Below are 16,482 nucleotides of genomic sequence, written 5' to 3' on the forward strand. Positions count from 1 at the left end.
AAGGCAGACGTGCTAACCACTACCCACTGTGCTGCCCCCTCTCCTTTTTTTGGGGGGGTGGGGGGTGGAACCAACCCTGCAAACACTTGCTTACATGGTAAAGGATGCTGTGGCAACCCCTAACAGGACAAGCTGAAAGGAAAAGAAGACTGTATACACAAATACGAAAAATATGGTCCCTGCTCAATGTGTGAAGTGCCTCGAGATAACTTGTGAATTAGTGCTATATCCATAAACTTGAGTTGACATTTTTTTTCTAAAATCGATTTGGTATTTTTATTAGTATTAATAGAAGCAATTTAATTTGTGCATCTTTTTTTCTATTTTTTGTACATTTATAAAATGTATTCTAAAAACCAGTATTCTTATTTTTATTTTGTAAAATGTACTTTTTGTTTCTTTTTTCAAAAAACTGTGAATCACAACAATTTGTCCATACAAGCAGCACTGGACCCTAAAGGCCTCTTGAAACAGAATCTAGCAAGGAGCATGCCACCGTGTAATTACAGACAACCTCAAACACAATAGGTAGCATATATTACATTACATTACACGCAGCGAGAGAGCCATAGCAGCAAACGGCTTCTGTCAGGAAACACAAAAAATAAAAATAAAATGTCAACGGAAATATTCCTTTAGAACTAATGGAGCAAAGCGTGGTGCAGCTGAGGGTGTTGAAGGACGAGAGAGATCTTCACATCAAGATGGACTTGCTGGAGACAGAGTTCAGGTACACGCAGCGATTGCTGGAACGACGACGACGCTGGCTACTAAGTGAACGCAGGCGAGTGAGGATGGTAAAGGCCTGCGAGCCCAAAGCCACGGTCGGCGTGGCCATGAAGGAAATAGTCCAGCGCGTGGCCGCTGAGGTTCCGAGGTCCGCGCCGCCCCCCTTGCCGAGAAGCAGAGGAGGCCTCCTGCGGAGGAGCTTGTCGTTCGTGCGGGTGAAAAGTATCGCCGGCATCGACGCCATATCGGAGAGAGAGGCAGCGAGGCGGCGGCGGGAGGCTCGAGAGCAGTCGGAGAAGACAAGGCTCCTCCAGAGGGAGCGCTTGCACAAGAAGGTGATGGAATTCATCCAGAGGCTCCAGGACAAAAACGACAAACGGGACTCATGAAGACTAACCAATGTGGTCCATGTTCTTCAGGGTGCCCAAAACTCTGTGAACCGGCATCTCCATGAGAAGCTTACGGTTGTTTTTCCACTCTGGAGACTCTGGAAGGTTCTCGTCTAGAAAAAGACAATATGAATTAATAGATTTTAAATAACAGTTGGTTAATCACTTCTTTATTACTGATTCAGGGTATCTGCGAGTCACACATTTAAGACCTTTTTGGGATCATTTTCAGGCCATTTTGATCAAACATGAGTGTTTGTGGCAACAGTAAAACCTTTCAACATTAGACAGTGTCATTTTTAAGCATAATTCAGGAAAATCTATTCATTTTAAGTTTGTAATCAAAGGGACATATTTTGAGGGCATTAAATGCTAGTATCCAGGTACCGTATTTTCGCGACCATAAGGCGCACCGTGTTAAAAGGCGCAGTCTCAGTTATGGGGTCTATTTCTGTATTTAACACATACATCAGGCGCACCGTATTATTGGGCGGAGGCATGGTAAAACATACGCTAGCATGCATGCATGCTAGCGTATGTTTTTAAAAAGGCAGCGGGAGCAAAACTGTGTTCGGTTGTACTTTATTGAAGTATTTAACAATCAACCCATCAAGTGTGAAAATGCACAACAGTAAATCTTTTGTGAACTGGCTATTTCAGAAAATGTGCTTGTGAGAGAGAAAAGGGTGTGAAAGAAGTTGTAATTGTTGATCCTCGGGGTATTTTGACGAAAAAACACGTCACATCCACGTTATTAAGATACCTGGGAGTGGGAAATGTTTGAAATTATGGGGAAAGAAAGGCCTAATAAATCTCCTTTACGGAACCCACCTTCACAGTCAAAGCGGACCCCCGTGGGCAGATAACTGGTGTGGTCTGTGTAGTTCAGGGTGCAGAGCAGTGTCTTGTTCTCTCTGGGCACACTCAGCATGAGCACCAGGATGGAACACGGCGCGTTGCTCTCCATCACTATCACCGACGGATGGAGCTCCTGAATGAAGGCCAGACTTCTATTATAGGAACACCATATGGGCAAAAGTATTGTGACGCGTGGCACCCACAAAAGGAGATGAACCAGGAGAGAACCTGCTGAGTCAACTCCAAAAATCTCCACTCCACTTCCTCCTTTTTTCTACATCATAAAAACATGGCCTTTGAATAGGGGTGTGTCGACTTTATATCCATTGTAGAGCACAGCTTTCTGTTAAACGTGATAAGGCAACAGTTGTAGGATTTTTCAGGATTTTAGGGTGGCCCGCTGCCCTGTACCCCACGAGAATAGATCCGCCCATGCACTGAACAGAGCTCCATAGAAAAAGAAAACAGCGCAATATTTAAGATGATAATTTTTAAAGCAGTAACTTGAAGCTCATTTTTACGATATGTTCAAAAATCGGAAATTGACACAGGAGAAACTGGAGGAACCTAGTCTTGCTTCTGAAACAGAATTTTCTTTATTCACCGTTATGAAGAAATATTACTAGAAAAGCTCTAAATATAATAAACTTATTTGTACTTGTAGTCACAGTGGTCAGTGGCCACCGCCCTTTTTTGTGTCGTGCCAAATGTTCAATTGACCCCGGGCCATAGTTTGTGATCGGATCTTTAGCGAGGTTAGTACACAGCCAGAGCCATAAATGTAATTTTATTAATAAATAGCATAATTTCTTTCGCTGTTTCGGCTTTCAGCCTTGTTTTTCATTTCAGTGCATCACTACATTTTACACCGTCTTAAAATCCTTTTTCCAGTGTCGCTCTCCTGTAAGAAAACTGCCGCAATGCCAGGATGGGTATGCCCTGATCCTGTGTGAAAGCGCACACAGTTTGCTGGGTTCTGAGTGAAAAGCAGATCAACGTGGCGCAATTTTGCAGTATCTCCGTGAGAAAAAGGTTCCAGAAAAGTCACCTTAACAAGTCTCAGCTGCTGCCTGCGGCCCACAAAGGCGTTGAGATGTGTGCCGAGCGCGTACAGGAAGCCCCTGAGGTCGTCCTGCAGGCCGGCCCGCTCGCCGAGGTCACTCAGCGGGATGAATGGCGGCACATTGTGGCGACTGATCTTCAGCGTCGGCCTCATGTCCAACTCCAGGTTGTACGTGTCCAGGTAGACGCCCTCGTAGGCCGTCGCCAGAGTCAGGCACACGCCTTTCCCCCTGCGCGTTTTGGTGACATTGTAGCCACCTGGTGACAAAAGAAAAGGATCACACTAACAGTGTTGTCAATCTTTTAAATTAACTTGTTCAAAATATATATATATATATATATATATATTTTTTTTTTTTTAAAGCTTTCGTAGTTTGAAGTGTGTTTCTGTTAACATTCCCTGCTTGGCTGCAAACAGAGGAGCTAATAAAAAATAAATAAAAAATAAAAAGTGTAGTCAGTGTGGTTAAATTAGCAACATTATTTAGAGACTTCAGACCCCTCTGGTGAATCCTTTTTTTTTTTTTAAACTAGCAGAATCATTTTCACATTGTTTTGCCTAAACCCAGGAAAGGAACCCAGTAAATTATGCGCAATATTGCCAAAGATACAGTGCCCATTTATACATTGCAAAAGCAGTGATTTATCCATATGTTGGAAACTTTTGACCCAAGATATGTGCTTCTACAACACAAACATTTTCCAGAGGTCGCCTTGCCTTACCTGTACAACTCCACGTGAGAAAAGCATGCGAGAGCTGAAGGGGTGCAGTGTTTGTCTTTGTTCCGTGCAGTTTGACGGCTCATTTTAAGACATCAAATTGCTGAACATTTCAAATGTTAATTTATTAAGGATCGTGTTTAAATGTTTAAAAAAAAAGGGATTATTTTTTTTATAAGTGGAAGCACTTAGTTTCACATTATATGTAAAAATATATATCCAATATTTCCATTTCGTCTGTAGAAGTTGATATAAGTTCATATTCAGCAAAAAAACTGTTTCAATGCATATTTGCTTTTTTTTTTTTTTTATAATTGAAGGGGGGGGGGTAAATATAATTGTTTTTTTTTTTTTTGGGGGGGGGGGGGTTAATTAAGCCTATATTGGCCAGCCCAAGCAATAAGTAAGTGAGCTGTACCAGTGATGTGATGAGCATCCAGAAGCTCTTTCAGCTGCGTTTGTCTGGCCATCAGATGCAGAAGTTGTTCGGTCTCGCCGTCTTCAGCCTCCACTTCTTCATCTGCACACCGATTGTACAGTTGCGTCTTGCGTTTTTCAATATCCTGAGCACAACATCTTCATTAATGAAATTATAAAAAGCCATCATAACCAGTCATCATTCATATAGTTGCAATGTTACAAGAATATTTTTGGAGGTCCGGGAGGGGGTTGGGAATAAAGTTGTAATTTTAATGACCAATAGTCAGAATTTAGTGTTTATTTGGGATAATTCCTAAAAACAAAAACACATTGTAAAATTGCAGCGCTCCTTAATATTTTTTCCTGTATATATTAAAAAAAATAATCTGTGGTATGCTTCTATGCTCGTAAAGTATTTGTAACTCGTAGTTTGGATCTCTTTTTGTAACACCAGTCCTGGAACTGTTCTGCCACACCTAACATTTGGTTCACTTATCAATTGATGATTTAGCAGGAGTGGCAAATCAACACAAAGTGTTTCTCAGTGTGCTGCAAAGAAATGTTGCTAATCCTGTACCGTGCAGCTCCTGTCATGGATTCCATTCCCTTACCTTGAGCGTGTGGATCTCTGCCTTGAGTCGGTCCCTCTGGGCGTTCAGCGCCTTCAGGCTCCTCCGCAGCTCCTCCGCGCGACTACGACTTGTAATGTGGCGGCTCTTCGCACGAACCTCCAGCGCACTCAGGTGACTTAAAACGCCTGTGGCACAGTTATTACTGTTACTCCGGCATAGTAGCACGAGTAGCATACACACACATAGCTATAGCGTTAGCATACACCAGGAAACATTCACGGCTCAGCCAGCGCCACACGGGTGAGTGTTACCTTTCGCTGCCTCCATGTCGAGTGGTGTCCGTCTCTTTATTTTGTCGCCAAAATGTTCACTTTTTCTTAACTAGCTGGCTTATAGTCGTTTGATTTTGGCGGCTCGTCATCGACGGAAGTCCCGCCCACCAAAACGTCACACGTCGAAAGTTTTTTTTTTTTTAATAAACTTTATTTAAACAGTCTTCAATTTTGACGACATTTTATATTACAAGTTTTTTTCTGTTTGTTTTGTAACAACAGTGATTTCCAACCTTTATGGGGCCAAGGCACATATTTTACAACTGAAATATCTCACAGCACACCAACCAACAAAAATGTCACAAAAGGTAGATACACATTCATTACTGTATATACTTCCTGCCATCTAATAGAACAGCATTTATTTGTTCTGTCTGTCACTATGCCTCATTGGCATCAATAGATGAACAAAGATGCATTATTTCTTGTAAATTAATTTTTTGAGCAATTAAGTAAAATTTTATAATTTCACACGCACACTAATGTCATCCTCAATTGTAAAGATGCAGATAAAGAGTAGGAAACTATGCTTTAAAAAGAAAAAAAACTAACTTATTCAATTTGGAATTGACAACCACTTATAACTAACTAAACAAGGGAATCAATTGCTAAATTTTAGGACAATAGGACATTTATTAACAAATGTCTAGTCAGACTGATATCTATTTACAAAGATGCTTACTGCTTCTCAAACTGCATTACCCAAGTGAAATTGCACACAGTTTACAGTAACAGAACACATCCCATTATTTAAGATTTCGTACAAAGTATTTACTTATTCCAGTAGCCGCGTAGGATTCCACGGGATTGTTGCCATGGATAGGATCCTTGCAATAAAGACGCGTTGTCATCTGGAGTGGTCTCAAAGTGTGTGTAGGGGTGTAAATCCTGTGTGCGGGTTCGGGCCACCGTCCAGAGGCCAATCTCACAGCCACGTCACCATGAAATTTTTAATAAAGGAGCAAGAATACAATACCACGTAGGCGAGGCCTTTGAACAATGCAGACCCTGAATTGAGTCACGGGGGGATGGAGGAATATAATGGGCCGTGCGGGTTTTGATTCTGAAATTGAGAGACGCTTTTTGCAAAAAAAAATAAAAAATGTCTTCTAATAAAATCGGAAGCAACCTACTTCCACACGATGGATGTCAATCAACTTCTCAAACTTTACGTTCTAGGCACATAATTTGAAGACAAAAAAAAAATGCAGATCATGTTAAGTATGTATTAACAGCATCATGGAGTAACTTTAAAATTGCAAATGGGGGTGAGATCTCATTAAAATGCAATGAATAACACTAGTCAAACAGATGGAATTAGAGGGGGGGGGGGGGTTTGGGAGTCCTGTCCCCCTCTGTAGTGTAGGTAGATAAAGGTCTCAGTCACTGAGTAAAAATAATTCTCTATAAATGTCATAAGATTTTTTATGATGATGGAAAATAACACGGCAACAGCGTTTTTGATTCTGAAGTGGGGAGACAATGTTGGCAAAAAAAAAAAAAGTATACAAGAAATCCACTTGTACCACGACAAAGTCAGTTACATGAAATCTGACATCAAAATGTACATTTAACAAAAGACTCGTGCAGCTCGTTTAATTTTGTTCATATATTTTAATATCTTTTAGATAATGTTTAATATTTTCATATCTTTGATATTAATAGTAGTTTGGCATGCCCGCTTTGCCTTGTTTTCATTGTGGAAACGACTAAGAGTGAATTTCCCTCATGGATGAATAAAGTATAGTGATGCAGTAAATTCCAGAATATTACATACTGAAAAACAAAGGCATTTTTTAGGGTTTAAAAACTAAAATAAGATTATTCTTGTATAAACTCAATATTTACCATTTTGACTTGAAGATGTTTGGTTTTCTTATCAGAATTAAAACTATCATGTTTCACTTGTACTTTTAAAATTAAACTGGTTCAGACCAAGATACTGAGAGCTCCTCAGATGGTTTTAGGAATTTTTATTTCATATTGTGTGGGTTTTTTTCCCCCCACAAAATGGTTAAATGTGAACTAGTTAATTTAATTTTTAACTCATCGTGTGTGCATGAATAACCTTAAAGGGCTATAAACAGGCCTTGATTATACATTTTGGAGGCACACTGAAAGTGTGGCTTTATAAGTCTGGGGAAAGTCTATTTTAACTCACAGATCCTATTTTTCCTTCATGCTGGTCTTTGCCTTGTTCTTCCCACTCTTCGTCAAAGTCATCCACAGAGAGTCCTTTCTCCGCCACCATTTTGCGGTACGCCTGCCCTTCCACCTCTGCCCTGCAACAACAATCAAATTTCAAAACGAGGCCAAATCAGAATTGAAGAAAAACAAAACTATTTATTTGCATTGCTGTGAAAAAGTATTGCCCCTTTTCACGTCCTTCAGGATGTGATGATGATGTGATGGATGGAACCATGAATTATGCTGTTTACCAGAAAATCTTGGAGGAGAATATTCAGTCATCAGTTTGTGACCTCAAGCTGAAGCGCACTTGGGTATGGCTTTAAAAATAAAACATAAAAAAAAAATAAAAAAGGTTTAGGGGTTGCTTAGTCAAAGCCCCAACTTGAAATGCGGTGCTGTAACCTTACAAAAGGAAGTTCATGCTTAAAAAAAAAAAAAAACTCCATTGTTGCTGAATTCAAACAATTCTGTAAGGAAGAGTGGGCCAAAATATCAACATAGAGATGTGAAAGACTCATTGGCAGTTGAAGAAAACGCTCGATTTCCGTTGGTGCTGCTGAGGGTGGCCCAACCAGTTATTAGGTTTTAAGGGGCCATTTCTTTTTCCACACGGGGCCAAGTAGCTTTTGAATATTTTACTCTCCTTAATAAATAAAATCACCATTTTAAAAACTATTTTGTTTACTTGGCTCATCTTTGTCTGATATTTACATTTGTTGGCTGATCTTAAAAATTAAAGAACGGAAACTGCAAAAAAACAAGAATGGGAGAAGTTTAAAAACATTTACAAAGTGCTTTGATAGAACAAGAAGGCACAAATAAAACAAAATTATACAGTCACAAGCATAAAAAGCCAAACAAATACCAACTATCAACGCATCAATGTGGAACCCAGGCAATACAGGAACATAACAACATGGACTGAGACCAGGAGGGCTGATTTTGTTTGGTCGAAAAGTCCCAGTCTTACTTTTTGAGGAATGCCACACACTCATGATGCCCGTAGATTTGGGCGAGTCGCGCCGGTTTGTCGCCGCCATCATCCTCCTTGTCCAGGGGGGCGTGGAAGGAGTGCAGCAGCCTCAGGACCGCCAAGGAACCGGCCTCGGCGGCATAGTGGGCCGCGGTCCGGCCCATCTCCGTCCTCAAACAGGGGCGGGCTCCGTGCTCGATGAGAATCCTCGCCATTTCTGTATCTCCTATGTGTGTGTGTGTGTGTGTGTGGGGGGAGTTGGACAACAGCAGACTATGGAGGAAGGACAATAAACCTCGAAAAGAACACATGTAAAGCACTCCACCCAAGTACAATTGAGACTTGAGGCTATCCAAAAAAGTGTTACCTTTGGATGCAGCCCAGTGCAGAGGAGTCTTGTAACCCCAGTCCACGTCTCGCTGATTGGGGTCGCATTTCTTGCACCCGAGAATCTCCTGGACCTGATCGAAATCCCCTGCCGCAGCCGCCTGATGCAACTCTGACATGCTCTCCCAGCCGGTTGCCTGGCAACTGTGGTCAACACACGCATGCACGCACAAGTGCACAAAGACACGCACACCAAATCCCAACAGCAATCCTGCCACCTGCTGTAAGACTTGAGAGGTAATGAGTGGTTGCGTTCGGTATATTTTGAGACGTTAGCCTTACCAGTGGCTGTATTGTATGGAATCCGATGTGCCAAAAAGATTCACACAAAACATGACTATCAAACAAAACTTCTTGACTTGTAAACAACAAATGAGAGCTATAAAGTAATTTCAGCAAAAAGATTAGCATTAGCACGCTAGCGATTACAATTTTACGTATAAACTATAAAACAGTACCATTTAGCTCACTCATATATCATGTTATATGTACATTACACATCTAATAGCGTCTTAAAAATCACTGACACTCCTCTGTTGCTTTGGGCAATGTTTTTCACTGGCCCAACACTGCATCCATCTGCAACAAATGTCCGTGTGGTAAACATGGACAGTGGCTAAATGGTTCCTGGTGGCGCAAATATGCTTTTAATATTTTGTATTGCATCGAGGCAGAAATTTTTGTTTGGACCAATTTTGTGGTTAACTTAGTGTTAGATGATTTTTTTAACCCCCCTGGGAGGATGAGTGATAAAGAAAAAAAAAAATGTTTTTTTAAATAAATCTGAGCAAACCTCATTTAAATGTCAGAATAATGAGAAATCCAGCCATTTCAACTGCCAGGCGGAAAAGACCATCAGGAATAGCTTGGAAAAAGGACATTTTCCGCATTTCCAACCCAATCTTGCAAACCAGATAAAAAGGTTAAGATAATAATGAAAAAATAAAACTGATGAAAGGGGACCAGGAAGAATGAATGTCCGTGCAGCCATCTTATCTCATTCAGGCTCACGGAGAAGCTGGCGCTTATGTTAAATGCTGGAGCGAATGGCAGACTACACCCTGTATTGGTCGCCACGTAATTGCAGGGCACATAGAGACAATCATTCAGTGAACGGGAATTGAACCACCAAACTATCAATGTCACCAGAAAGCTTTAATCCAACATTGACATGACCACCAAGACAGCTGGAATCATTTAAACCTATATTCTATGCAGATTTTTCTTTGCCGTATTTCGCCATCATTTGATTTACATGAATCCCTTCACACACTATTTCCACGGCATGCTGAGGAAGCGCAACCTCCAAATGGTTTTCCACATGAAAAACTGACACTCGTAGTGGTTTGTCAATAATAAGACTGAAGAATTCCTCACAGGCTCCGTCATCCCATTTGGGCGTGCCAAAGCCCCTCAAAGAGCACAAGAAGGCCTCGGGGGCGAGCTCTAGCAGATTCAAAGGCAGCTGTCGGACATCTTGGACGTCGACGACTGAATCGTTGCCATAGTCGATAAACACCACATGGATTCTGCGGTCCTCTCTTGAGATGACTTGCGCTCGATACCACTGGCGGTCAACAGAGTACAAAGCGAGACACGGACTAGCGGGAATGAGTGTCTCAAGGGAATTCAAGTCCGGCTCCGCTCGTCCCGCTTCCTCAGCAAGAATGGACAACCGCTCCAGAGCATCCGTGTCGGCAAACTGGCACCAGAAGAAATTTGGGTCAACAATACATGAGGCGTAGACCATCTCGGACTTATTTGGGGAGATATTTGGCTTTTTGTACATGGAAACATTTGTATTATCCTCAAGGAGGGTCATGTTGGACTCTGTGTTTGGGTAAGAGGGTTGTGGTGGATAGGCTGCTTGAATATCTTCAGTCTGAGTGTAAATGGGTTTCCAGTATTTTTGCATGACCTCGTTCACATCTGTAACGTCACACTTAATTTTTACAGAGTGTTCCTGAAGCACAATCTCTGAATTGTTTTTAGCACTGACCACATTAACTGCGAGGGGCTTATCCACCAGGAGATTGTAGAAGTCGTCGTAAACGTCATCATCCCAGGAGCCCTTGGACTCATCAAATCCATCCAGAGAGCACAAAAAGGCCTGAGGCGCATATTCCATCAGAGAACATGGGAGGTATCTCACATCTTTAATGTCCACCTCAGACTCGTTTCCATAGTCCACAAACAGGATGCAGACAGCGCTGTCGTTCCTGCGAAGCACTTGAGCGCGATACCACTTGGAGTCAGTGGAAAAGAGGGCGAGGCACGGGCTGCCGGGACTCAAACTCTTGGGGACCTCCGAATCCTGTAGAGCCTCTCCGATGCTCTGGGCAAGGCTTGACACGGCATTCAGGTTTTCGGTGTGGGCGAACTGACACCAGAAGTAACTGGGTCCAACGATGCAGGAAGCGTACATCTCCTCGGACTTGTGGTGAGATATGATTGGCATGTGATATGCATAGCTCTTCTCAGGTTGTAACATTTCAGCATCATTGGAATTGATGCCTTTTGGAGTCTTTACCAAAACCTTTGGCGTGACATTCAAACATTGTGTGCTTTCCTCATTGAGCGTCTTTTCATGTTCACACTCCGCTATAGCTGCAAGAGTTGTGTACTGAGGCCTCTCCAACAATGGCTCATCTACAGCACATGCTCCCTTGCCGTTTTGGTCTTTATTTTGTTCTCCTAGATTTGATATACGATTGAGTTCTTCAGTTAGAAAGTCCTCATCTGGTGTGGTGACCTGTTTTGAGCAGACCTGGTCGGCCCGTAGACCTTGGCTGGTCTTTGCTCGTTTCACGTGCGCTACCTTTTCTCGGACAATTACATTGACGTTCAGCAGCCCTTCAAATACCTCCACCATTAGCTTCCCGCTATCGCCTTTGTCCACCACAGAAACAGTCACAGTTGTGCCGATGGCATGATTTGCAAACCACTGGTTGACCTCTTGCGGTACGTCAGCCGGAACACCAAAAAGTCCGAGAGCAACGGCCAGTACGGGGACGGACTTTGCCACGCTTGCACTGGCAGGCCAAGGTCGAACATGAGACGAATTCACTGTGAGGGTGTCGCCATAGTCCACAAAGAGCACCTTGAGTTCCGGGGATGTCTGAATGACTTTTCCTCTGTACCATTCATTGTCAGAATAACGCACAAGGCAAAGGGCATCGGATCTGACGAGGTCACCTGAACACTGTGACTTGCTGACTAGCTCTTTAACATCTGCCATCACCTTGTTAAACAAATGAGAATTTCTGTTCAGCTGGCAGAAGAAGCTGTGTACAGTCTCTGAAAAGGTTACCCACACCTTCTCTTTTGTGCCCAATTCCATATCATATGTAGAATAATTATATGTATCCATAGGGACAAGAGAGAGCACATTCCAAGCGCTTTGGGATGGAGTTTCAAGGTCTACCACATTAACCGGCTGGCCCTCTTCATCACAAGTTCTGTCTTTTACCATGCATTTGAATCCAGCGTGTTGAGAATCACCCGCCGCCAAAAACTTTTGAAACTCTGCTGACGCAGAAGCATTCCATGAGGAATTCACCTTTGGGTTGACTAGGCGACACTGAAAGGCCTGCGCTTCCAGCTCCAGGAAGGCAGGGTCAATGGGAAAGACATCTCCAAGGGGCACCCTTCGTGTACCGCCAAAATCCAAAAACTGCAGGTCCACTTCAGGGGAATGACGGCTTGTAATGATCTTTGCCCGGTACCACATACCATCATCTGGGTTACGAATGACACAGAGGGACTTTACAATGGGCAGAGGGTGGACAGAGGCGTAGTGGTTTTGCACGCCTTCCATCAGCCTTCGCAGAGACTCTCCGTTTTTTGTTTTCTGACACCAGAACTTCTGAGGACCTTCAACACAGGATACAGTCACGTCTACAGTGCGTCCAACAGACAACACATGTTCATGATGAAAGCTTTGAGAAAGATGTTGGTCATCTATGGTGTTAAAATCACTGGGATCAGAAGAGGGAACAGTGTCAGCATTGCCCATATATAATCCATTCTCTGTAAGCGACAAGACTTTCTCTTGTAAGTTCTTGACAGTTGAGCTGACAAGATTCTTAAAGTGCACATCTTGCTCCTCTGACGGGGGTTCAATCTGGACATCTCGCTGCTGTCCTTCAGCCAGAGCAGGTGGGACAACTTTTGCTTTCTCCGTGAAACAGGTGTTCATGCATTGGGCATTCCCAGCATAGAGCATGACACTATAGGTCTCTTGGAAATGCTTCTCTATCTTTGCCACAAATGTCTTGTCCAGCAGTAACGACTTCAAATATTCATTCTGGTTTGCCGTCCATCCGGTACAGCCATCGACCACTCCATATAGGGAGAAGCGATACGTAACCACGGGCATTCTCAGGAATTTCCTCACCATGTGTCGGATGCATCCTGCTGAAACAAGCTCGGTTTTCCCGACATCTACGTATGCAACTTCCACAAGTTCATCGCTGGTTCCAATGTTTTGCTTGAGTAACGAGCGATACCACATGCCATTACTCCCTCTGGCCGCACATGGTTCTCCGCAAGTTTGCGGTCGTTCCCCTTTGGAATCTGAGGACTCCTTGTAGAACTGTTGGATCTCTTCTGACAAAGTTTTCAATGATTTGGAGTAAATCTGCAGATTGCAAAATATGTTACCAGGATCGGTGACTTCTGTTACGTTAACCGTCTCGTACATCCCACAGAGGAGTTCAGGGTAGAAGTAGCGGTCATCAAGTTGGACCTTCGCACGCCGATCCAGAGTCACGTTACAGGCGGTGACAGGTGCATCTTCTTTGGGCGAAGTCAAGCATTCAAGCACAACTCCTTTGAAGTCGTCCGCCGGGATCTTTGTTATAGCGCCAAGGGTGCACATTTGCTTAGAGACTAAGGGTATGTCGAGGAGAATAGTCCTGTCTGGCATCAAGACATGCTTGACCACTCCGTTCAGCGTCTTTCCAGCCAGGGACATCAAGAACTTGGTAGCTTTTTTGGACCAGTTCTCCTTGACAGAAAGGATGTTGGCGAGGATACAGGATTCAATTTCAGGAGGAAGGAAGAAGCTGTCAGACTGACCCCATGCCAGAGCATCCCACGTGCTAACGTAAGACTGTCCTTGGTCGATAAGGAAGACCCTGCATGTGTCGCTTTGGCTGGACATGATGCGAGCCCTGTGCCATATGTCGCCGATGCAAACCAGACACAGATCCCCTGTTTTTCCTTCAGAGCCGCAAAACTTCCTTTTCGGAAGCTGTATCTGCTCCTTCATCTGCTCGTAGGCATGCTTACTGCCGTCATCAATGTTGACCCAAAGCTCCACAAGACCGCATTTTGGGTTCGGGTTGACCCTCCTGATGCCTACGGTTACTTCAGATCCTGGCGTCGGGAGCCCGGGAATGGAACACATTGTGGGGTTCAAATGGACCTTGAAAGCAACACAATATTGACAGCTGACTGCACGCGCCACACGCGATAAAATGACAGAAAACAGACCCAGACGGCATTTTTGGTTCGCATTTTCAGTTCACCACAAGTGGGTAACTTAAGTTTGGCTTTAATTTCATGAATAGGAGGAGTACTCAAATAGACAGACCAATTTTATTTGAAAGTAAGTTTCAACCAAGCATCTTTAAGAGTTCAAAATGTTTTTGTTACATGCAGAAATAAGTGGGAGACTATCCAAATGGCTCTGAGTATTTAAGGTTGCCGATCACTGGCCTAGGCTGATATGCTAACTTCTCGTGCGAGGTGTTAGCTTGTGGTCGAACTTTGTGGGTACCCCTGAAATTATGGAAAATGAACTTTTTAATATCTTGTATGCAAATAGTTGAGTCTCTGGAGAGCCCGTGGATCCAGAAAGTGTGAAATGACAATGTATTATGTGTTTGGCAATGTGTCCTGTGATTGCACCACATGCACTGATCCACAACACTAACTGACAAGTATAACTTGGCGGCTTGGCAATAAAGTGCCACCTCCACAAGTCAAAATTTTTTTCTTCATACTCTGGCTAGTAGTAGCCACTAGCATCGTCTACCTTGGTAGTCTTGGTAACGAAAGCCATACTCTACTTTGGTCCCGCAGTAGAAGTGGCAGCAAGCACAAAACATTACCTTAAAATGGCTTACAGACTTTTTTTTTTATTTTATTTTTTATTTTTTAAATGCACCAGAAGACTCAGTTACTTCCACTAACAACTTTGGGTAAGTCTTGCTCCTCCCCAACATACAAAGCTTACCTATCAGTCAAGATGTACCACTTCAACATACTTCCTTGACACCAATTCCAATTTAGACAAGGCTTTGGCAGCTTCTTGTGGCATTTTATGGTGTTTCATAAAGAGCACAACAACAACAAAAATAGCAGAGTTCTTTAGTGAATGGCTGGGTGTAGGTTCCACACACACAAAAATAAAAAAAATAATAGTGAACCGCAAATATGCAGGGAGTTAATGTATATAAAGTGAACCACTGCTGGTTCGAGTCACGAATCACCATTTCTATAGTATTCTACTCGCTGAAAAATGCACATTTTTGTGCTTGTTCTGTAACACCCAAGATAGCATCCTGCTCCTTCGAATTTGCCATGTTAATGGAGGAGTAGCTAGCGTTGGCCACCGGCTGATAGCTGGACAGCTTGACAGTGAACAACAGCAGGATGGAAGATTTCAGTTGAGCTCCGGCAAGCAGGGGGGGTTCACGCCACAGAATGCTGTGTGGTAAATACTAAATAATAATAATTATAAATAATTTTATGATGCAAAGAAAGGTCTGCATCGCTATTGGCAGTGGTGGAAGTTAACAGCTAGTTTCTCAACGCAGAGGTGGGACCATTGCTTTGCATGTCTCAAGTCTTCGCCCTCAAGTCAAGTCCCATGTCGACAGTCAATTTCTGAGTCAAGTCGCAAGTCATTTAATATTAAACAATAGTTTTTTTGTTTGTTTTTTTTGCAAATATTCTCTCATTTTGAATTTGATGCCTTGCAACATGTTCCAAAAAAAGTTGTGTGTAACAAAATACTGGCCAAGTTTTTAAAAAAAATCTCTTTATTTGACTGCAATTACCCTGGATTAAAAATAATATATAATTTTTTTTTTTTTTTTAAGAAAAAGTTAAAAATTAATCCCTGACATCCAGGTCGGCATTGTAAATGGGAATCGGTTTTCAATTGGCTTACACCTGCTTAAATAAATAAATGACTAAAGAAACTGGTTTGAAATCAGACCTGGTGGTATTTGGTGCCATTCATTGCTCATTTAAGGAACCTTGTTAATTTGTTGTTATTTTAGTTGGCATTCAGGCAGCCCTTCGAGACTAATTCAAGGATTAACAAGTGAATATTTCTCTGGGCTAAAGGTTGCTACTTCGTTTACTAGCTAACTCTAGTTATTTCGTAAGTTTGACAGCATTGAAACGCAGTAACTGTACTCACATTACCTTATGGGCCTTTTGGTTTGAGTGGTTTAACAGACCCTGTTAAAAAAAAAAAAAAAAGAAAAAAGAAAGCAAAAAGAGCAGAATTGGTGCTTTTAAGGGCTCTCGTTCGCCTCACACTGGCTGCGTTTTAATTGCTCTGACTGGCAGACAGCCAGGCGCGTGCGTGTGGTAGGCGGGACCGTGGGCAGACATAGGTGGACGGCGAGCCAATCAAGTGCAAGTCCTGCAGGTGATTGACATTCTGACCCGGAAGCCCCCAACGTGGAAGTTTTGTTTTCGTTTATTTATTTATTTTTTTTTAATTATATTTTATTTTACGAACTTCACGTCCCTGGTTTCCATTTGGTTTCTCTTTCCACTATTAAACTTTAAAATGACATTTTAAAGGGTGGAATTTATTTTCTATTATT

At 42.5% G+C, this 16,482-nt stretch overlaps 2 protein-coding genes across 5 annotated transcripts; both read right to left on the bottom strand.

The window, feature by feature from the left end:
* Positions 1-355: 355 nt before the first annotated feature.
* LOC133488191 (ankyrin repeat domain-containing protein 66) lies at positions 356-16,136 on the bottom strand. 4 transcript variants are annotated; one of them, XM_061795773.1, is made up of 6 exons: positions 5,062-5,891; positions 4,790-4,935; positions 4,177-4,321; positions 3,025-3,296; positions 1,950-2,109; positions 356-1,216 (listed from the first exon to the last, which is right to left on the bottom strand). In XM_061795773.1, exons 1-6 carry the CDS (start codon positions 5,075-5,077, stop codon positions 1,122-1,124), a joined length of 834 nt encoding a protein of 277 aa, XP_061651757.1. In that variant the 5' UTR covers positions 5,078-5,891; the 3' UTR covers positions 356-1,121. The 4 variants fall into 4 exon arrangements, with proteins under 4 accessions (XP_061651757.1, XP_061651756.1, XP_061651759.1 ...); XM_061795772.1 differs by having other exon boundaries at positions 356-1,231; positions 5,062-5,220; XM_061795775.1 differs by lacking the exons at positions 356-1,216; positions 1,950-2,109; positions 3,025-3,296; positions 4,177-4,321; positions 5,062-5,891 and adding exons at positions 7,244-7,364; positions 8,243-8,471; positions 8,613-9,044 and having other exon boundaries at positions 4,801-4,935.
* LOC133488189 (tudor domain-containing 6) lies at positions 9,696-16,110 on the bottom strand. Its single transcript, XM_061795771.1, has 2 exons — positions 16,068-16,110; positions 9,696-14,060 (listed from the first exon to the last, which is right to left on the bottom strand). Exon 2 carries the CDS (start codon positions 14,040-14,042, stop codon positions 9,843-9,845), a length of 4,200 nt encoding a protein of 1,399 aa, XP_061651755.1. The 5' UTR covers positions 14,043-14,060; positions 16,068-16,110; the 3' UTR covers positions 9,696-9,842.
* Positions 16,137-16,482: the final 346 nt, after the last annotated feature.

This window comes from Phyllopteryx taeniolatus, chromosome 13, assembly GCF_024500385.1.
Source record: "Phyllopteryx taeniolatus isolate TA_2022b chromosome 13, UOR_Ptae_1.2, whole genome shotgun sequence".
Lineage (NCBI taxonomy): Eukaryota > Metazoa > Chordata > Actinopteri > Syngnathiformes > Syngnathidae > Phyllopteryx > Phyllopteryx taeniolatus.